This window comes from Corylus avellana, chromosome ca9, assembly GCF_901000735.1.
Source record: "Corylus avellana chromosome ca9, CavTom2PMs-1.0".
NCBI lineage: Eukaryota > Viridiplantae > Streptophyta > Magnoliopsida > Fagales > Betulaceae > Corylus > Corylus avellana.
Window position 1 is genome coordinate 2,053,174 of NC_081549.1, and position 23,486 is coordinate 2,076,659.

At 35.4% G+C, this 23,486-nt stretch overlaps 2 protein-coding genes across 5 annotated transcripts; both read right to left on the minus strand.

Moving 5' to 3' along the window:
* Positions 1 to 1,429: 1,429 nt before the first annotated feature.
* Positions 1,430 to 12,823, minus strand: LOC132191818 (uncharacterized). 4 transcript variants are annotated; one of them, XM_059606927.1, is made up of 15 exons: positions 12,443 to 12,823; positions 11,678 to 11,765; positions 11,421 to 11,461; positions 10,201 to 10,306; positions 8,980 to 9,827; positions 8,067 to 8,198; positions 6,994 to 7,066; positions 6,514 to 6,553; positions 6,340 to 6,415; positions 5,755 to 5,820; positions 4,407 to 4,484; positions 4,141 to 4,313; positions 2,856 to 2,902; positions 1,953 to 2,208; positions 1,430 to 1,858 (listed from the first exon to the last, which is right to left on the minus strand). In XM_059606927.1, the coding sequence occupies exons 1-15, from the start codon at positions 12,772 to 12,774 to the stop codon at positions 1,509 to 1,511; spliced, it is 2,706 nt and encodes a 901-aa protein (XP_059462910.1). In that variant the 5' UTR covers positions 12,775 to 12,823; the 3' UTR covers positions 1,430 to 1,508. The 4 variants fall into 4 exon arrangements, with proteins under 4 accessions (XP_059462910.1, XP_059462909.1, XP_059462908.1 ...); XM_059606926.1 differs by having other exon boundaries at positions 6,340 to 6,412; positions 11,678 to 11,804; XM_059606925.1 differs by having other exon boundaries at positions 11,678 to 11,804.
* A 7,415-nt stretch (positions 12,824 to 20,238) lies between these two features.
* LOC132162001 (cytochrome P450 94C1-like) lies at positions 20,239 to 22,078 on the minus strand. The gene has a single exon (XM_059572241.1). The coding sequence runs from the start codon at positions 22,041 to 22,043 to the stop codon at positions 20,550 to 20,552; it is 1,494 nt and encodes a 497-aa protein (XP_059428224.1). The 5' UTR covers positions 22,044 to 22,078; the 3' UTR covers positions 20,239 to 20,549.
* Between the last annotated feature and the right edge of the window lie 1,408 nt (positions 22,079 to 23,486).

Genomic DNA, 23,486 nt, shown 5'->3' on the forward strand with positions numbered 1-23,486 from the left:
TACTCTGGTCCTAAACTAGTGCCACTCATCCAGATCTGCTACTCTCACAGCGTTAAACAGTTTCATCACAGGGTTTGAACTTTGAACTAGAAATAAATGTTTGGTCTATTTATACTCGGTTGCATGCAAAACATGCCCAAGTATTACAAACATATATTATAGTTAGGTAATTTAATTAGTTTGGTCATTAGAAGTTCCATTAATTGCATTTACTTGTGGTTTCTAGCTAGATTCTCACCTCATGAGCATAGCACAACCCAATTATTCTTTGTAAGCGGAAAAGATTAAATATTAATTAAATAATTAAATTTATCATTTTTCTTTTTTTAGGAAAATTGTATTTTTGATACTAGTGGTTTGGGATTTTGACAAATAATTCCCTGAGTTTTAAGGAGCGATTAATCACTTACTAAAATAAGCAAAAAATAATAATAATAAATTAGTCATTGACATTCGAAAAATTAATTAACCGAATCCGTTAATCTCTCCACAAAACCACAACTTCTCACAATTAAAACCTCGTTACAAATTACTGAATTTTCATATAATGTAAAGTACTGACACGTACGTGAGTTTAGATAAGTATTGTAGTAAAAGTTCTAATCCCAAGTATTTTACATTACTTTTGTCCGATCTTGCCATCTCCTATCACAATTGATTTATAATAAATTGGTGCAGGGAGAGGTCTAGCTGATGAATCTTGTTTATCGTCCAATGCCTCCATAGCTCCCAGCCTCCCATTGTGTCAATCAGACGAACACCAACGACAACATCAAACATTGGAAATCCAAAGTCAATAAAAGTGGAAACACACCTTTGTCTACTACGCTTGTGATAATATTTTCTTCATTGATTTCCTTCTCTAAAATTTTATACAAAGTGATCTGATGATTTTTGAGATCATTATGATTAGAGAAGGAATTGAAGAACAAAAACCTCATCAATTCACTGGTGAAGGTCATGATCAACTAAGCTGGTAGAGCTTCAAATAATTCCAGCAAATAGATGATGATGCCCATGGCTTGATATTAATTGTTAAGGATATAAATCCTTATGATTAAAAAGGATTTGATTTGTGATTATTGTTGATTTGATTTGTTATTAATTACCCTTAATTTAAGGGATTTGTTTTGTATTTAAAATTATGTTAAAACTCTATAAATAGAGCTGTGTACTCAAATCATACATCAATAAAATATGTAACCTATAAGGCTTTAGTGTGTAGATATAGGCTATATGCCGAACCACCTTAATTTCTGTGTCTTTCTCTCTTTCCTTTATTCCATATTATTCCGCTGTTTAGATGCTTCTTAAGCTGGATACATACGGTTCTTACAAGAACCCTCTTCACACTTCCATGGCAGGTCGCTGCCGGTGCCACAGAGCATGTAAGTAACAAATGAAGCCCATGCATGCATACACCGATCCAGAATAAATTTGGGCAATAACATTAGATAGCCACTTAAGAACATGATCATGTATATATACACATACATTAGGTACCCGTCTCATCTCTTCATGGCCAATTTCTTATCGAAATCAGACAAAGCAATCTCCTGACAACGTACAAGTCCAGCGGCTCCACCATAGCACAACCATCTCTCACTACCCTTGTTCATGTTCCACCTCACCCTATGCATCGCTACAGCTTTTGGAGGAAAAACTTCAATAGTCCGATCTTCAACTTTTCTATCTTCTTTTCCGAGTGTTTTTTTTACTGGCTCTTCATCTCCGTATACCAAGGCTAGGTCATCTCCTGAATTTTTCTTACCGCGACTTTTCTTTAGTTTCTTTTCGCTCTTGGGATCTGCTTCCTCCGGTCCCGATTCTGCACCCAGATCATCGCCGTAACAGAGGGCTTCAAAAAGATTTGACGAAGTGCTGAAGCTTAGTGGATAAAGAAAAAGTTTGGCTTACAAAATGCATGCGTTAATGTAATTGCCAAAACATACCTAAAGTTTGAGCATCTGTACTAGGATTTTTTGCCATCTTATCACTTGCTTTTTTAACCTGTCGTGGCCCCAATGAGAACTCCCGCAAGGATACAGAGGTGTCCACACTTTTGTTAAGTGACTTCTTTAATGGGAAAGGGGTATTTGGTACTGGAGTATTGATTGCGATAGTTGATTCCTCTTCGGTTAGTGACCCACAAAGAAAATGCGGGGTCCGATTTCGCGAATGATCTTTCTCTACTGCTTTTCTTGTAAGCTGATTATAGACACAACACAATCATATCTAAGAAAAAGCATAGCAGCAGCTTGGAACTGCAAACAACTATTATATATTCCATCATTCCTTCTAAAACTCTTTATGATAGAGGATATTAACTTGAAATTGGTCCCTTTGTGGCAAGTGGCAACCACCAGGCCAAAGCATGCGCTCTTGAGCATAATAAACAGAATTGTGGACAGTTTATAGTACTGCAAGACCCCCCCAGTGCATAAGCCTCACTCAAAAAAAAATTGTTATTTGAATTAGCATCATGATCAGAAAATGTTGGACATTCCAACTTCACAAGATTTACTGATACATTCCAAGAATTTCTCCACCCTCCGCTACCAAGTATAACTAAGAGAAATTCAGTTGGTTCAAGACATACATAAATGTAATATTTTAACGTGTTGGTAATTTAGGAAGGAAAAAAAAATTTGTTGCACATACCGACCTACAATGTCTAATCCATGAACGTGCAAAAAGGTGCCAAGAGAAACAAAGACCAAAACTCATAGAAGTCAAGGACGGTACTGAAAAGAGCAGAGTTCTCTCCAGAAATGGAAAATAATTAAGCATACAATACAACAAAGATGAGAAGAAAGATCTTTGTAAGTGAGACCTGGAAGGGAACTGTATCTCACCTGGAAACGGAGAATTGTACCATCCGCACTGCAATATGCAACCATGCCTAAGATTTAAAATAAAAAATTCAAAATTGGTGGATAATTGATAAAAAGAAATTTGTAATATTAGAAAGGCTGATGGAGTTTTGCTTTGAGTGTGAAAATTAGGCTTCCCAATGTATTACCGTATCTAATTTTTGACCATGATACAGGAAAACCAAATGCACTTTTCCAATAAGCTGAAATTCTATCACTTATTACAAAAGTCATATAAAGGCATATGAAAGATACCTGTTAGTTTGGGGTGGGGCTATGAAAAAATATCGGGAGGGGCTGGGAGAGTTCGCTAGTCATGTTAGATTTGAGGTAAAAGATGGCTCTAAAAATAGATTCTGGAATGACACGTGAGGTAGAGATTAGGCCCTCAAAGAAGCTTTTCTAATTTTGTATTGTATAGTTCGCGTCAAGGATGCCTTTGTGGCGGATCATTTGGAGGTTTTTAGTGGCTCCCACAAGTGGAACATAAGCTTTATTAGAATGGTTCATGATTGGGAGGTGAATTTCTTTGCTTCATTATTCAATTTGTTGTATTCCTCTAACCAGGATGGGGAGGTGAAGAGAAGCTTTGTTGGGTCCTTTCCAAGAGAGGATTGTTCGACATTAGATTGTTCTATAACATCCTTGTCCTCCATAATGGTACTCCTTTCCCTTAAAAGTGCATCTGGCATAATAAGGTCCCTTTGAGAGTGGCGGTTTTTGCTTGGTCAGCTATCTTAGGAAAAATCCTTACCATAGATAATCTTAGGAAATGGCATGTCATTGTGGTGAATTGATTTGTGTGTAAGAGATGTGAAGAGTCTGTGGATTATCTCTTTTTACATTGTGAGATTGCAAGTGCTTTATGGAGTGCTATCTTTAGTCGTGTTGGTCTTACTTTGGTAATGCCTAGGAGAGTGATTGTTCACTTGTTGAAGAGGGTTGAGTGGCAATTCCTAGAGTGCAGCAGCGTAGAAGATGATTTCATCCTCTCTTTTGTGGTGTATTTTGGAGGGAAATAAATGATAGAAGTTTTGAAAACCGCTAGAAGACGGTGGTGGATTTAAAGTCGTTTTTCAATACTCTTTTCCACTGAGTAGCTACTTTAGACTTTTTTTTCTGTGTTTTATTTTCACAATTTTTTTTATCGTCTTTCTTTTTCTCGTTAAGTGTTTCTCTTGTATACTTCTTACGTACTTGAGTGCGCATTTTGTGCTTTTTAATGATATTTCAATTACTTATAAAAAAAAATAAATAAAAGAGATACCTGTTAGTCGTGACACTTGTACGCTCCAAATAGCAAAAGATGAACAGTAATAACTATGCAGCCCTTGTTGTTTTGTCCCACCAAAGGGTTTTCCAGTGACAGGAGTATCATAGGCAGCCTTAACCAAGCTGAGGATTCTCATTGTTCCATCATCAAAGGATAGAATAACACATCTAAAAACATGAAGAATGAACGCTTCCAAAGTAAGGGGACAAATCAATTTTGACATAAGGAGCTTAATTTGTGTTGCATCAATCATACACTACCTTGGATCTGGCAGCCAATCCAAACTATATATGATCCTTGGCACAGGATGGAGGTCCCACAGAGGACGGAATGGATCACTGCAAACAATTTAAGTTTAGAGCTCAAGTATGGCATGCAATTATACCACTACCCATGAATCAAACATATCAAAAATTAAAAAATATTAATCCCAATTATTTACCCTGAAGCCACATGCATGTGAGATACCCCACCTTCAACCACAACACTTCATCTCCTTAAAATCATGACACAGACAACATATGCAAAAAAAAAAAAAAAAAAAAAAAAACCACATAAGGAGCTTAACACAAGTACACAACCAGAATTTTCTTCAAGAGCTGAGATCAAGTTTCCTAGAATGCAATGTTTTAAGTTAAAAGTTTGGGGAAACTTCACTTACCTCCCCTAATGTTTCCTCGCTTTTACAATCACACCCTCAAAGTTTAAAAACTCTCGCTATCCGGTATCCAAGTTTTAAAAGTCAAAAAATTCTAGCGGAGGACATGGAAATTCCCAAAATACCTTTGTTTTCTTTTTTTAAAATAAATAAATAAATTGACCATATGCTCCATGGCTGACCCACGGTGTGGGTCAATTTTTGTTTTTTTTTTCTAAAAAAAAAAATCATTATGGTAATTTTGTAATTTTAAAAATTTTACAGGGGTATAAAATACATTTCACCCCTTTACTGTTTGATTTATCCCTAAACCCTAATGGTAGAGGTGACATTGCAAAGTCTTTAAACTTCAATAACCAACATTGAAAGTTTTTAAACTTTGAGAGTATGATTGCAAAAGAGATGAAACATCGGAGGGTAAGTGAAGTTATCCCTAAAAGTTTTATTTTACAATTTTATTATTTTTACTTTTTGACTCCAAGTACTTGCAAAGTTTTATATTTAAAGTATTTGCATTAAAAGTTTTTCCAACTCATTGAAAACAGTGTAAACAAAATAGGTTGCAGTTTGCTTCAGATTGTGGTCATATATATTACTCTCTTTGGGACATAATGCACACTAAAAAATATCGTCAGAAGTAAGCTGGCACAATATGAAAAGTGAATTTTGAGTAATTCATATACTGAGAATTTCAGGTTACCATAAACTTTTGTCCCTCAAGGCAATACCGTAGCATCAAAGTTTGTGGAACCCAAACCTCACTAAGACAATTATTGAAGTTTCATTTCTCAGTAATACTGTTATGTACTTCAATAAGACTTTTTACAGACCAAACATGCACCAGACAGGTATATCATGAAATGATTTTGACTCGAGTATTATTTAGCCAGATGATATAAAACACGTGCAACAAAACAATCAAAATTTTGGAGAGGTGGCATCATACTTACCGTAGGTCCCAAAACTTTAGGCCTCCATGGCCAGCAGTAAGTATAACATTTGCACTCTCTGGATCACTGATAATCATAAACAACAAGAAGAAACATTTTTCCATCAAGCAAAATAACAGTAATAACAATAACTTTGGTTACATCATAATTGAGCCCCTTCTACACAATGCAACCTATCCCCATTAAGAGGAGGATTTTAATTGTATATAATCTTATCAGCAGGAATGGGATTCTAGTGAATCGGTGCTGAACATTCTAACACCGATTCGGGTAGTAATTTATTTGGTACCTCCCAAGGCGCAGGAACTGCCATTCTAACCCTTCTCGTGGGATTTCATCCGCAAACGCAAAGTTTAGGGCTGACTAATATTGCTCATCATCATTTAGCTATTGCATTTATTTTTCTCATTGCCAGTCATATATATAGAACTAACTTCGGTATTGGGCATAGTATAAAAGATCTTTTAGAAGCACATATTCCTCCAAACCAACGAAACTGACCTAGTGGATAAATCAAGAATACGTAAACAAAAACAAAATGACTAACAAGATAATTTAATGAACATCGATCTTGGCATCACTTACCTTTCATGTGGAGCCCAGGCAACTGCTCTAATAGGAACTGTATCTGCACTGAAGCAAAGCAATGGCCTCGTATCTGCTGAGCAACAAGTGGAAAAATGAAATTCATTTAAGTGACTTATATTGTGTCACAATTCCAATCGTTAGAATTAACCATATTTAGATATTCCCCACTACCTTTCGAGTAACTGCCAGCAGAAAACTTCCATAAAGCAACCTGAATGTAAGGCAAACTTCTTTAGTTCTGATACCACAAGTGAATTCAAAGTCACAAGGTAGCAGGATCTTCCAAAGTCAACAATGAATGAAATGAAGCAGAAAAAACTAAGCATCGATTTAATCAGCAGTTGTTAATTGCAACCAAACTAAACTAAGAATGTCTAAAGAGTTCCCAAGGGGTAGCTCAATCGGCTGGAGACTACGCCTTATGAAGCGGAGGTCACTAGTTTGAATCCCACCCTCCCTCCTCTTGTGTGGACATGTCAAAAAAAAAAAAAAAAAAAATGTTTAAAGCAAATTATCATTTCCTTAACCCCAATCATGCAAAAGCACGATAACTGATAACCATCAACCGTATTGACTAGGAGACAATTTGAAGAAAAGAAGAAAAGGCAAAGTAAATATATAATAAAAAGAATAAAATAATGAAAATATTACTGTTCCATCATGGCATCCAGCAAGCAGGTAATCGTGAGGGGGTGAAGCCGACCATTCCACTGTTAAAGGGATGCTACATAACAGATGATGGAGTGTAGATTAGCTTTTAATTAAGATAAAGAAAATCACATAACAATGTCAACAAAGACAGCTGCCTATAGTGATAATTGGAACTCATTACATTCTACATTAGTTAGATATGTCCAGCTAAATCCTAAGCCCTCCATAATGATGGAGGTGGAGACCATGATCCCCAACAAATCTCTAAGGAAAGATTTGAAAGTCAAGCATCTCAGCATGCATTCCACACCATATGGAAGATTTTTTTTTGGTAAGTACAGAAAAAGCAGAACATTTAACGCCATATGGAAAATCTGAAATCTATAGACTAAACAATTAGCAGATACATAACCATTGCATAACATACAGACAAGATCCCCTATGTAATCTAGGGGGCAGGTGTTTCTGTACATGTTGGACATGTCATATTTCCAGAGATATAAAATAATGGGACAAGGATTTGCATGTTCAACTCCTTTCATTCTTCCTTCTGGTGCTGCAGTAGGAACATTCCCTCTAGCTACGATGCTGGCACATATCTTGCACCAATACTTGTGCCATACCATGCCAAACAGAGCACTTTAAAGTTGTGCGTTCATATATACAGAGGCAGAGATACTCCAAACAGATTTTCCTACCGTTCAACAAAGTGAACTTCAAGTAACCACGTGCTCATATATTTAAACAGTTCATAGACAATAGATTCTACGCAATCTATTACTTAAATTATCTTACCAACTCATATATCTATAGAAGGAATGGCTACCTCCCAATTCACCCAGGCTAGAATGGATAAACAAGTTTTCCAATCTTTCACTTAAAGAACATGATTTGCAGTGGAGCCTACAGGAGCAAGTATGTTTTTATATTCTGTTGATCTGGAAAAATCCTAACCAATGAGTGCAACAAGCTAGGGACTTTTGTAAAGCCTGGTCCATATGACAAAAGACAACTTTTTGTTTTACTCCAGTAAACTTCCAAATTACTTATCAAAAAGGTATAAAAGGAATTACCTCTGTATGCCACCACATTTCAACATTGAGCATCTAAATACAGGTACCAGTTTTGCAAAACGAGGATCAGTGCCCTCCTGAGGAGCAGAAGAATAGATAACTTTCATTGTACGAGGAAGAGGAACCTCCCAACTGCGTTGATAAGTATGATGTTGGCATAACAAGATACAAATAACAGTTTGCAATAAATAACATAGAACTACACAAGCAAGTAATTGGTGCAGAAAGAAAGATGTAATATGTGGACAATAATCACAAAAGGATACTGGTCAACACACAATTTATAAGATTGATTTGTAGCAACACGCCAGTTTTACTGTGTCAATTAGTAGTTTAAAATTAAAACTAGGATAACATTTTTAAATGCCTACCTTGTACTATCCATGCATTTCATTTAAAATATTGCAAACTCTTTGTCTCTTTTAGCATTTTACATTTATTGAAACTATTTCCGTACCAAGTACACAATATTTGTGCTTTGTGTGTATTTTTTTTTTTATAAGTAATTTCATTATCATTAATAAAGAGCAAGGGGGCACAACCCTATTACATAGGGAGTGTAAGCCCTAATCTAACGAAAAAGAAGAACAAAAACTCAAAAAATCTGCAAAACTAGAAACAAGCAGACTATGATGAGCAGATATCCAGGTATATCTAGTGTTAGATCACAATTTTTTTAAACCTCAATATGACACACAATGTTAATATTTGCATCCTTCATCCATAATGTATTATTCCAGCATAATAACATAGATCATTAATTAAAAGGTAATCATGAATGTTCCCTTAATAGAACTGAAAAGAAGAAATTGCAAAACCATCTATAAAGAGAATTGACAGATATAGACAAGAGAAGCGGATACAAAATATTTATGAGAACATAGAAACTAGACAACGGAAGCAGATGGCTTACACTTCCAGAGATCCGTTCCCCAGCAAGACAGCAAGATAGCCCATTCGATGCTTACATTTGGAATCACATGCATTAGAAGGCCGCCATTTTACATCCCATGCAACCTTCCCATTGTGAGCTAGGCATAATACGACTCTGGGCAGAGCAACATCATTTGAAACCAAGCAACTGGGTGAGCTAATTCCCAGGGAACCATTGTGTGAGAAATTATCACTTGCTGTAGGTTCCTGTTCAGAGTTAGGTTGTATTTCATGATTTGTAACAGAAGATCCCATGTCTTCGTTTTGTGTCAATAATTCTGGACTTATATTATCACTGTAACTCCTTGCCCTTTTCCTATTTTTCAATCTTCTGCCCTGCATAGGAGTCTCAACTGCTGGATTACATGCAGATGCTGCTTGCTTTTTACCATTCTCTTCTTGTACAGCATGTTCTTGGGCATTCCGAGAAACCCAATCTACAGCAGGCAATTCTGATGAATCATCTGGGAGTTGAACAGCAAGAACTCGAGCATACGGGTCATTGCAGTCCAAATCATCAACATATTTTTCTATCTGGATCTTTCTAGGTCTTCCTTTAGGCCTCTTCGATTGAGTTGTTATTGTGTTGTCGTCTTCTTTTGGCTTCTTTCTAGGTCTTCCTCTAGGCCCCTTCACAACAGTTGATTTTTCTTTCATGTCCCCACTGTTTTTAGGTTCCCGTTTATGCTTTTTTGTTAGAGGTGGCACCTCTTCCTCATTCACACTGATGTTTAGAAGACACCATATCTGAATGACACCTCTACCAGTAAGTGAGGCACCTATCTTGTGATATGAAGATCCAGGAGGATGAGCAGCAACAGCGATAAACTGGAAAGCAAGATATGAAAGAAGGCAGACACATAAAAATGGTTTATCATGAATAATTTAAATAAATTGTCACGAATTTTCTACATAAGAAAATTACACTAGACCACATATATAAAGAAATATATCTACTTCTCCTTTCATGTAAACAAAACTGAGAGAAAGCACTCACAAACACAGGGCTGCAACCCTGATGATTATCTGTGCCAATATCAACCTTTTCAGAACGTACCATTACAAATAAAGATAAGCTACCTAGACATAGAAGCCCAAAGACTCTTTTGAGTAGTATCAATTAATGGGCGCAACACACAAAGAATCGCGATAAATTGACTTTTACATGCACAAAAAAAGGAAAATAAAGAGACAGAAGTACCTCACATTTGATATGATCCTCAGGCCTTTCATGAACTCTAGGACACCAATCCAACGCCCAGACATGCCCTCCAACATACAAAACAAAGTCTTTGCTGTAGCAAGATCTGATGAGACATTTTGCAACTATACATATCAATGTTTTTATTTACAATTGCAACATTGCAATTGCTTATTTATAAAAATGGCTAAATGTGAAAAGATCAGCAATAACATCATTAACTTGAGTTACATGTTGTGAAATAAAATATGTAATTGTATTACAGTATTTGATTGGAAGCAACACCATAGATAAAAGAACAAGTACTAAAACAAAAGACACTCTTCGAATTTCCTACAAGAACACACAACCCAAAGAATTCTATTTACAAGAAAAGGAACCAGCACGAAAATCTACAATTACGATATAGCATCAAGCTCCATAACTGTGTGCAATACAAATACATGATTAAGCAAAGAAATAAGCATCAAGCATGAGAACCACCATATCATTAGAAAAAATTATATCCAGCAAGTTAATGGAAAGCCATAAGATATTTTAATTCTTCAACATCATACAACCAAAAAGAACTGTCATCCTAAATCTGTTGACATAAGCAGTGGGGTAGTTACTTTTTGTGCCTGCACATAATTTACAAGAGGGTGACATATGTTATGCATGTGCTGACATTATATATTCCTTTTTCCAGTTATTTTACAGCCTTAATTTTCTCCAAAAAAAAGAAGCACAAAAATGGATTAAAAAAAAATAGACCTTGGACGCACCATTTAAATAATCTGTAAGTAACTTTTTACATATGAACACATAAATCATGAAGGACACTTTAGTAATTCAAAGGATCATCATAAGAAGACGGACAAAACTTGACCACCATTCAACATGCATGGAGAAAGAAAGAATTTCAACATAACCATCATTATCAAACTAGATGTTCATTGACACTTCTCTAAAGCAACCATCATTCGTAAGATTTGTATAACACATACACTTCCCAGCCATTCTCAGTCTGTTCAACAATCAAACATGCAGAGAATTTTATATTGCACACAAGTTTAAGAAATACACAGGAATGTTAAGATAGTTTCCTCATGAGTGTCAAACATTAAAAAAATCACCATCAAAAAAGAAAAGTTCATTGAAACAACTTAAAAGTATCACATTTCATCACTAAATCAGTGTCAATCCCATAATGTCCCCAGAGCTAAGTCCAATAAAAGTACCTGGATTCCACAGATGTAGCATCCCCGGATGATCCCTCCTTCTACAACAGTATGCGAGCCAAATGATTATAAGAAAGGCTCATGGTACACACACACAGAGTTTGTACTACAATTCCTTTTCAGATTAAATTCAAAAGTACTAGTTTGTATAAAAAGAACAGAATCACTACCCCAACCCCCACCAACAACCCCTTCCCTATAACCCAAACTCCAAGGGGAAAAAAAATCCAAAAAAAAAAAAACTTCTTGTCATGTACCTTAGGAACAGCTGCAGAGGAGAATTGCGGTAATTTTATTCCACTAACAACATCTTTCCCTTCAAGGCTTCCCACTTCACAAGCAAACCTAACGGTTTTCGGTTCGTAATTAAAATACTTCCATTCTCTGCATAAATGCAATTCTAATTTACAAGTGAACATAACAAAGCATTCATAATAAGAATAAACATGACAAATTAAACCTTGAATAATAATAAGTAACTAAAAAGAAAAAGAAAAGAAAAAAAAAATCAAACAAACAACGAGAAAGACCAGCCACGGCATACGATATAAGAGAAAGTAAACTGAATACGTAGTCTCTGGCGAAAAAAATAAAATTAAAATAAAAAAAGGAAAGAAATTTAAGATCCATAAGATATACACCATAGAAAGTTCCCTATTACTTTTTCAACAAAAATTCCTAACTCATATTTTCTCCACAAGCAACAGCCGATACACTGCTCACAGTCCGAGCTAGTGTGGTATGGCGAACAATCAAACACTCCGAAAAACACCGTTAGCGCGAACTGACACATTAGTGCTTCTTAACTAAATTCAATCAAATAAATGCTAGATAACTTTAACACACCAAATCGCTGAGTTTGGATAAACAAGCACAATCAAACGTTGGTTAAACTCATTAAGACCCAAATTTGTTTAATTAACCGGGTGGATTTACTAATTACCATGTGCTAAACCAAGGAAATCATCAATAACAGCTAGAGAAAAACCATGACAAGCAATGCCAAGCTCAGCATTCGTTACCTTAAGAAAGTAACTGAGGAGGCCAATCGCTGAACTTCGCTCTCTTCAAGACCACCATCATCGGCCTCTCCACAGAGTTGAGAGAACGTGTCCACGGCTCTGAAGTGATTCTCCACCGAATAATCGAACGCCGAGACCGTGACCCTGGGGCCATTGCTGCGATCCTCAGCAGAGCCCGTTGGATTTTCCACTGCGACGTCTTCACCCTCCTCCTCCTTCGCTGTCCCTCCGATGTTATTCTTCTTCGTCTTCGTCTTCTTCCCGCGCTTTTTGATGCCCAGTAGCTCGGCGATTGGAGGCTCCTCAAAGGCCTCGTTTCGTTTTTCCATCATGATTTTTTGGGTTTTGGAAGAGTTGGGTTTCGAACCCTAGACCGATCGCACCGTTAAGAGACAAAAGTCGTAAGATACAGCCTCAGGCCAACATAGGCTTTTGCCTTATTTTTTAATTTTAAAAAAATAATAAAATAAAAATTTGTTATTATATGAAGAAAAATATAATATTTATTTTTTAAAAAAATATCAAATAAAAAAATGACCAAAATAAAAATTATTGATTCACAAACTTTTTAAATTTTAAATTTTGTTGTTTTTTAAATTAAAAAATAAGGAAAAAGTTTCTGAAGCAAAATACAATTTTTATTTTAAAAAAAATACCAAAATAAAAATTATTGCTTCATAAACTTTTTTAATTTTTAATTTTGTTATTTTTAAAATTTAAAAACAAGGCAAAAGTTGGTTCAAAGTTTGGACAAAATAGTTGGGCCTTTAGCATTTACCGATAAAATAACCCCAAAACTTTTTGAATAATGATAAACTCGGAATAATGACCCAACTTCACTCTTACGTGTTACTTGAAAAAAAAAAAAAAAAAAAAATTGAAACAATTGAAACTTAGAAGCATCGTCTTTTCTGAAAAATCAAAAACCACAAGAACCCTCTCCCTCTCCCGCTCTCCCCCTCCCCCCCACCTAAAAAAAAAAAAAATTAAGACAATTGAAACCTAGAAGCATCGTGTTTTCTGAGAAATCGAAAACCACAATAACCCTCTCCCTCTCTCTCAATCCTACCACCGATGACCTCCATCGCTTACCCTCCCTTTCCCTCACTCGCTGGTGGCTGGAGTGAGAGATAGAGAGGGTGAGCGAGGGATGGGAGAGGATTCTTGTAGTTTTTGTTTTTGATTTTCAGAAAACACGATGTTTATAGGTTTCAATTGTTTCAATTTTTTTTTTTTAATAAAAAAAGGTGACACGTAAGAGAAAAGTTGGGTTTTTGTTGGCTCATTATTGCGGTTGTATCATACTTCAAACTTTTTTGGCTCCGAAGGGTCGTGGAATTGATGTGGCACAGTAAACAAACAAAGAGGAATGATAGGGACCCAACTTTTTTGCTCAACAAAAGTCTAACTTTTGCCTTATTTATTTTTAAAAAATAAAATAAAATAAAATATGAAAAAAATGTGTAAAGCAACCCTATCTATTTTTTGTCTTTCTTTTATTTGGTATTTTTTAAAAAATGAACAATGGTATTTTTTTTCATAATAATGTCATTTTTTTTTAAGAAAATGTCATTATTATGAAGAAAAATACTATTTTTCATTTTTAAAAAAATACTAAATAAAATAAAGGCCAAAAATAGATAGGGTTGCTTCAGACATTTTTTCCATTTTTCATTTTGTTTTTTTTAGAAAAAAAATAAAAGGTAAAAGTTGGACTTTTGTTGGGCAAAAAAGTTGGGCCTTTAGCATTTCTCACAAACAAATTTGAGCTTCGCTAGAAATGCAATGCGTGTTGGCATCGGTTTTTGAGAACAAAAATTGTACTAACATGAAAGAAATCTGAGCTTGTCAGTCTCCACCTAATCTTCCCTTTTTCCATTTATATAAAAATACATTTATTATTTATTTGAGAAATGTTTGGTGTCAATATTTTGTTTATATTTTTTTTTTCAAATCATCTTATTAGATTTGTGAACTTATAATCAATAGTAAACCTTACAAATCTAATTATTGATTTATTAAATTTACAAAATAATATAATATATATGAGCAAATTATTAACATCAAGCATTTCTCTATTTATTTTGGTGCAGGAGGAGTAGTGGCTCATGAAAAACATTAAGAAAAGAGAAATGCTACCGATCAATAAATTTTTCATATTTGACACATATTCTCCTACAAAATTATTAGATCAACTATTAGATTTGTAGGGTTCATCATTGACTTATGTAGGGTCCACATAAGTCTACGAATTTAATAATTGATTTGTAAAATGAAATTTGCCAAATATATATATATATATATATTAACTCCTAATATTTCAAAAAAAACAAAACAAAATGCTCTTTATGTTCAAAATACACATGGATCCAGGTCAGCGATTATTAGTCCTATTTTAATTTATTTCGTGGTTTGCTTTTCAATCTATTTTATTATAATCATTATTCTTTCTTTCTTTCTTTTATCATAGCTTATCTGTTTTTCTATTCAATATTTATAAAAAAGAATTCACGCGCCGAGCGGCTACTTTCAGTAGAAAGATTGAAAGAAGAATGTCGCGAGTACTCTAGCAAGGTGGACACCAAACGGGCCCTTGTCCAACCCGTTTCAATAAAGCTTAAGCGTGATCAAGACCCCCTACTATTCGAAAACGACGGAATACGACCCAGATAGAATAATTTTATAGTTAATATTATATTTTATTTCTTGTAACAGTAAACATATTATTAATTATATAATTTATTAATATTAATGCTATCTATTTCATGGTAAATATATACACATGGTTTTACATTATTTAACTCCTTTTTTTAAAAAAACGACTTCATATATATATACCATTACTCTATTAAATGTATTAACTTTAATAAAATAAAAATAATCTTATTCTCATATTTACGGTAAAATTTAATATTTTCGATGAAATAACTAGCATTTTAAGGAAATGATCAGAGGATATGAATCTGGAAAGGAGTGGGACTAATTAATGAAATGAATGATGCATATATACTTAATTCCTAGGGAAAAATATAAAAAAGCCCCACAAACTACCAGCCGTTTTCGATTTAGCCCCCTAATGTTCCAAAAGTGATAAAGTAGCCCCCCAAACTACCAAATTATTGCATTTTGGCCACTCCGTTAGTCAAAACCGTCAGTTTGGACGGAAACTGCAAAACGACGTCGTTTGTTATGGGTAAGTTACTACAATGCCCTTTTGAGAAAAATATAAAAAAGCCCCCCAAACTACCAGCCGTTTTCATTTTAGCCCCCTAATGTTCAGAAAGTGATAAAGTAGCCCCCTAACTACCAAACAGTTGCAATTTGGCTACTCCGTTAGTCATTACTGTCAAATATGATGGAAAATTCAAAACTACGTCGTTTTGACAATGGTAAGTTACTAAAATGCCCTTTTAGAAAAAAAAAATCATATTAAAACAAGCACGCTAAATGGCGCCGTTTTGCTTGAAATTAGGGTTTCCTTACACTTACCAAAACGGCGCCGTTTTGATAAGTGTTAGGAATAAAAAGAAAAAACCTTAGACACCACGCAGAAAAAACCCCCAACCCCAGTTTATCTCTCTCCCCCAAACCGCCGACCACCACATCGTTCTATCTCCGGCAACCTTCTCCCTCAAGTGAAAAAAACGCAACGCCCCTCTCTCTCTTTCTCTCAAAACGACTGCCCCTGCCACCACCATCCATCACCGCCGGCCACACCATCCACTAGCTACGAAGCGCCACCGAAAAATTCTTACCCATTGTAGAAATCAAACAAAAAAATCACGTTCGTAGATAAACAACACCGATCCGACAGCTATACCATGAAATACAATAAAAAGATTGAGTTATGGGTAAGATTTACAGGCTGTCGGAGATAGACGACGTGGTGGCCGGCGGTTTTGGGGAGAAAGATAAACTGGGGTTGGGGTTTTTTCGTGGGTCACCTGCGTGGGGTCTAGGGTTTTTTCTTTTAATTCCTAACACTTACCAAAGTGGCATCATTTTGGTAAGTGTAAGGAAACCCTAATTTCAAGCAAAACGGCGCCGTTTTGCTTGCTTGTTTTAATATGATATTTTTTTTTCCAAAAATGGCATTTTGGTAACTTACCATTGCCAAAACGATGTAGTTTTAAATTTTTCATCATATTTGACGGTAATGAATAACGGAGTGGCCAAATTGCAATTGTTTGGTAGTTTGGGGGCTAGTTTATCACTTTCTGAATATTAGGGGGCTAAAATGAAAACGGCTGGTAGTTTGGGGGGCTTTTTTATATTTTTCCCAAAAGGGCATTGTAGTAACTTACCTGTAACAAACGACGTCGTTTTGCAGTTTCCGTCCAAACTGACGGTTTTGACTAACGGAGTGGCCAAAATGCAATAGTTTGGTAGTTTAGGGGGCTACTTTATCACTTTTGGAACATTAGGGGGCTAAATCGAAAACAGCTGGTAGTTTAGGGGGCTTTTTTATATTTTTCCCTAATTCCTATTTAGGTGAGATTGGGTAGGGGGTGTTAGATATGAGCAAACGTGTCGATCTACAACAAATTGATGAATTGGGACTCAACTCCACGAGTTTAGAGTTTGAGAAATAGAGATTTTAAATAAAAAATGTGTATTTTGGCAAAAACTGCCAAAAGTGCGTTTGAGTCATTTTTAAGTTTTTCGAATTCTTAAAAGCCTTTTCAATTATTTTTACTAAACAAAATTTTTTTTTTTTCTTCAAACGAACTTTTTGAGTCTTAAACGCATTTTTAGGCTCATTAAACGCACGTCCAAACATATCCTAAATAAGAATGACGGGTTATTTAAGACCTATTATGAGAAGTGAGCTTCAAACAAACTCTCATATTGCTAAAAAAAAATCTCTATCCCCATGGGACAGGGCACACTAGGTGTTCTTTCTCATTCTATGGTCCATCGGTCCCCTAGCAATTGAATACCATTTATGGTAACAGACAACTCCGCAGCAGCTCCCCCCACCCAAACGAGGAGAGAGACTACTCGGCCGCCACGAATGAAGCCAAAACAATGTTGGTAGAACATCACCGGGTATGGATAGAATTGCTGCGGCCGCAATCCACCCACAGAAGCTCATGCCTCAAGCTTGAACCTACCAAACATTGCTGACGGCTATTATATAGACCACTTAAAAAAACACCAGCCTCTGGTTTTGATGAAAAACAATATTGTGTCTGATAACTGCTGAGGAAAAACTGAAAATACTCATGATTTCTCCGTATTTTCTATAAAAAATATAATTTTAGGGTCTGAAAAGATTTAAATTGTGTTTACGATTCCAGTTAAATTTCTCGAAACTGGTTCCAAAAAAGATTGTCTGACCGATTACCCAAATTAGGATGTGTTTGTTAAAGGATTTTGGTCCTAGCAAAAATTGATTGATGTAAAAAAATAAAAAAATAAATAAAGTAATAATGTTTGGTATAGAAAAATGAATATATATATATATATATATATATATATATTAGTGATTTTTTTATTTGAATAGTAATAAAAAATAATGGATGTAAAAAGTAAAAGAATGTTGAAAAAATAAAAAAAGTAAGATGAATAGTATTGAAAGAAAAACATTTAGGGGTAATTACCTTTTGCCTCCATGAATTACAGCGCATTGACATTTTTCTTCCATGAACTACTAATACCTGACATCATCAAACTACCATCTTACGACAAAAAACCTCATTCCGTCAGTCAAAGGGTTAAAATTGACGGTCAACGGCCATGTACAAGTCATGTGTCATTTTAAATTTTTTTCTTCCACTTTTGTCTTCACTTCAAACAAATAAAGTTAATATGTTTAGAGGGTATAAGCGACATTTTCTTGGTTTGAAGTGAGGGTAAAAGTGAAAAAAAAAAAAAAAAAAAAAAAAAAATTAAATGACACATGACTTGCACATGACCGTTGACCGTCAATTTTAACCCCTTTGACTAACGGAATGAGGTTTTTTGTCATAAGAGGGTAGTTTGATAGGGTCAGGTGTCATAGTTGGTAGTTCATAAGGAAAAAGTGTCAAGACACTGTAGTTTATGAGGGCAAAAAATAATTACTCCAAACATTTATCAAATGGGGCAGACTTTTTAATTTGGTGGGTGACACCTAATTTTAGGCTTCTAGCATCTAATTAAGAGAAGCATTACAACAAAACTATCACAAAGCTTAAAGATTAAATAACTTGAAGAAGCCCAACGAAATCGAAGGATTAGAAAAATAACCTAATTTTCATGATAAATCTTGGAGACTCAAGGGCTAGCTAGCTAGCAAGCTAGGGTTATAGATATTGTTTAGCATGAGTACTAGCTGCTAAATTGCTAATAGCTTTGAATGGCAGCATGCATGAGTCGCTATAAACTAATTATAGCAGCTCAACTACTCAGCTCAATTGATGCTTCCATCTCTTGATAATTTAATTACATTAATTTGTCAACTCGTTTTATAAATGACACATAAATCATTAATTCCAAACACATATCACAGTCGCATATCTTGAGTCTAATTAAAAATCATTTTAATCGTAGAAATACTCTGCTAATTTCAATACAGCAGTCAAATTGTTTTATAAATTATTCATAAATCATTTTAAATTGATCCCAATATCTCTCTGGAATAGGATCTCTCCATGTTAAGTGAAATTGAGTTAAACATTTAAATAATATTCAGACTTTATCTAAGTGTCAATACAATCAAGTCTAGTAGACCACAATCGAAGGCTACTAAATTAATGGCCACTATGATGCAATTGTATGGAGGCATCATCAACATTGCCCACTACTAAATTGAAGTTTTTGCTGATTTTTTTTTCTGAAAAAAAAAAAAAAATCAAAAGACCACATGCAAATACCAAAGCATGACAGCCACTTTGCAGTTTTGCATATCTTTGGGGCGACATAGAACTGTAGTCCTTGCAAAGTTCCAGTACATTTCACAGACACACGGGTGAGCCATGGTTACATGGTAGTACTACACGTGAAGAAATCCTGACAATAAAATTTTACCACCTTTACCTTCCCATTTAGGCATTCCAACCAACTTTCTAAGTACACCCCAACTCTTTTTTTTTTTTTTTTCGTTTGAAAATGGTGTGTGTGTGTGTCTCTCTCTCTATATATATATTGATGGGATATAAATGTAAAAGATAAAACAAGAGATAGAGAAGGAGAAAGTATTATTAAACAAAGCCAATTACATACCCTAGATTGAGTGCTTTGAGATAAACCGCTGTTTAAGTTAGGTTGTAAACCTACATGTTCTGATCTTATCGAGAGGTTGAACCTTTTACATAAAAGAAAATGTTCTAGGTACTATAATTTTTATTACAATTTTTTGTTCTTTTTTGTAAATTGTTATACTAATTCATAATAATTAGTAAAATGATTAAGAATATAGAAACTTCCATGCCAATTTATAAAGAAACTTGCAGTAAATTAAAACCACCCCTAACAGGAGAAAAAAAAAAAAAAAACAAATAAACAAACAAACTCAAACCCACTTTATTAGAGCTTTAAGTCATTTTGGGTGAATTGTGAATATATATAACCTAAGAGAAACTTATTTTACAGATTAATTGTTGAATTTGTGAAACTCGTTATACAAATTCAATAATTGGTTTGTAAAAGAGATAAACACGTACTTAGAATAAAGCTGAAAACAACACAAGAATCATAGAAGTACATATATAAGCTTTAATATTAATGATACATCACGCTCGTGCTCCTCACAATCTTGTATATATAAGTCAAATTTTGAAAAGCTTATAATGGAGTACACAAAACAGGCAGAAGGATTAATATTCCACGAAGGAATGTCTATCTGCACAGTCAAAAAACACCAGCTACATAAATCATATTGTACACCGAGATTAAAAAGAAAAAAACGAAAGCTACCGACACCAAGCAGACATTCTGGTATGTGCAAGCCCTCTGTGGGCATCACATCGCACGTCACACTCCTCTAGATCAGTACAAGCGGCAATCTCATTGGTGCACGTACGGGCTAGGTAGGCATGATATGCTAATATGCATCATAATAGTTGCAAGTGTTTGAAGAATCCGATCAAACTTTATGACTGATACGAATTATACAGCAGTTTTCTCATCTTTCTCGTACCAAAACCGGTATCCCGCCGCTGAAAGAGGCGGTGAGACCGGGGGAGAACCGCGGCGTGCGGCTCGGTTTCGCCAAGTCGATGTGGAACCGACGAAGCAATGAAAACGCCACCGTTTTGAGCTCCACTAGAGCCATGTCTTTCCCCAAACAGACCCTAAGCCCAGCTTGGAAAACTGGGTACTTGAAAGGGTTTTCCGGGAAAAATACACCATCCTTCAACCACCTTTCTGGCTTGAATTCCAAGCAATCCGAACCCCATATTTCTTCGACCCGACCCATTGCGTATGGATGGTAAGTAACCCTAGTGCCTCTCCTCACAAAAGTCCCGTCTGGCAGAACATCATCTTCTTGACAAAACTTGGAATCGAATTGTATAGGCGGATAGAGTCTCATGCTTTCATACACTGCAGCTTGAAAGTAATGGAGCTCCCGGAGTTGTTCGAAGCTTGTCAGCTCCCGGTCTGCTCCGACGACCCGGTCGGCTTCTTGCCGGAGTGCTGACTCGACGTCCGGGTGGTTTGCCAACAGCCAGAAGAAGCTAGTCAAGGCTGATGCAACCGTGTCGCGGCCCGCTAAGAGGAAGCTTATGATGATGTCTCTCAAATATATTTCGTCATTCACGAAGCTCATGAACCGCGACAAAAGATCTTTGTGAGTGGAAAATCCCATTTTGCGCTTCTGCCTAATGACTTCTTCTGCCAAAATGTTGATCATGCTAATAGCTTTTCGTAATTTCCTCTCACTTCCTAGATTGAGCATCCGTTTGATTTTCCAAACAAGCGGGGAGACAGTCATGGCTCTCTCGGCAGACAATTTCGAAGCAAGGTCAAAGGAAACAGCGAATTCCGACATGGGCAGTGACAACTCCAAGCATCTGGGGTCCAGCCCGAACGAGAATCTGCAGATGCAATCGAACGAAAATCTCCGAAACAAGTCTTGTAAATCCAGAACCCCATCTTTTTTTTTGGATAAAAGCGGGAGAAGCCGGGTTTTAATCTCGTCATTGACAATCTCCAAAGCATACGATCTCATGGAGTACCTGTTGAGCTCTAGACTCGCCATCTTTTTCTGGAATCTCCATAAATCCCCGTCCACGTTGAATATGCCCCGACCCAGAAAATCACCCAAGATGACGGAGAAGGATTTGCCTTTAGGGAAGTTCTCAAATCTTGTTTTGAGCATGTACTCCACGTTATCCGGGTTGGCGGTGATGGTGTTTCCAAGAACATGTATGTGGATGGTCCGACCCGGAGAGTTTTTCAGAAGATGAGCATACCAATCACAAAGATTTTCAAATTCGTTGGTCCAGCTGGACGTGAGATAAGCGTGACAGATTTCACAGTTGCACCAAGGCTTGTTTAGTTTGAGTAAGTAGAGCAGGAGCAGAGAAAAGACAAGGGAAGAAGAGAATAAAAGAAGGGAAAAACAAGGGTCTTGAAGAAAATGCAAGAACCAGGAAGCGTGGAGCTGGAGCTCCATTGATGATGGGAAAAAAAGATAGAAGAGAGGGAAAGAAAGAGTGAGAACCAATGAAAGATAGAGAGACAAAAGAGGGATTGGATGCTCGAGTTTTATATTTTCTATGTAGAGTGTGTTGATTGAGTTCAGTGGTATTCTCTGATTCCACTGACAAAGAAAATTAAAAAAAAAACAAAAAAAAAAAAAGCAAACAAAAATAAGAGCACGTAAAACCCGTGCGCTAAAAGAAGCCAATATAAATTACAGGAGGCATCTTCTGCGTCAGCTAATGTAAACCTGTGAAGTTCCACCCACGTGCTTATGTTCCTATCCGTACCAACTACCCTCTTCTTTATCAACTAATTAACGCGACACTTCTTTTCCCGCATTTGATTAAAAAAAAAAAAAAAAATGCGACACTTCACATTCCCCGTCTCTTTTAGTACATTCATCACATTTCGATTGACATTGTCTCTAACTTTTAGAAAATCATATGAAAATTCTTACATACTTTTTTTTTTTTTTTTTTTTTTTTAAATAATCTTAAATTTATTTTAAAATAATCATCATCGTAGAATTTTTCTAAATATTTTTTTCAAGCCGATGTGTCATCATCTTATGTCTTTACTTACTAAAATAATAAATCATTTGGAACCGATTTTTGAGAAAAAGTCTTGACTCAACTTTTTTTGGTTGATTTGACACACTTTCACTTAACTCATAACTTTTCAATCCAACTAAGAGTATTATTAATTAACTCACCAAATTTTACTCATTAAAATAATTAAAAATTCTTTTATTTATTTATTTATTTAATTGCTCATTTTTTTATATCACCCTAGCAGCCTCACTATTTTACCAATCAACTTTTACTATTCTATTTAAATATTATTTTTTAAATATATATATTTTTTCTATTTTAATTACTCACTTTTTTAGAGCACCCCAGCAGTCTCACTACTTTAGCAATCAACTTTTACTATATTATTTAAATACTATTAAATGATGAGAAAGAAATGAAAAACCAAAAGGGAGAGAGAGAGAAATTATTTTTTTATTCAATAGGTGAGTGAACATTACTAACTATTAATCGTGAGTACTGTTTACTCACCATTTTTTTCTCATTAAAATTGTAAGGTTGAAAATGAGAGTTTTTAGCTACTTTCACCAAATTGCTCCACCAAAATAACTAAAAAATAATTTTTGGTGAGGTTGCTAATAATGCTCTAATAAGAGTCATTAATAAAAATCAAACAAATTTAATAAAATTACAACAAAATTTAATTATGCGTGGTGGTTGGACCACCCTAAGAGTATGGGGGTGGCTTGGCCATCCCCAAACACGTAGGGGTGGCTCAGTTGGGGGTGGCTACGACCACACCTAAAGCTGTGGTCCCCTTGGATTCTTATCGAAGGTGGCCAGCTACCCACAAGTTCAACCATTTTTTCTTTTTCTTCTATTTT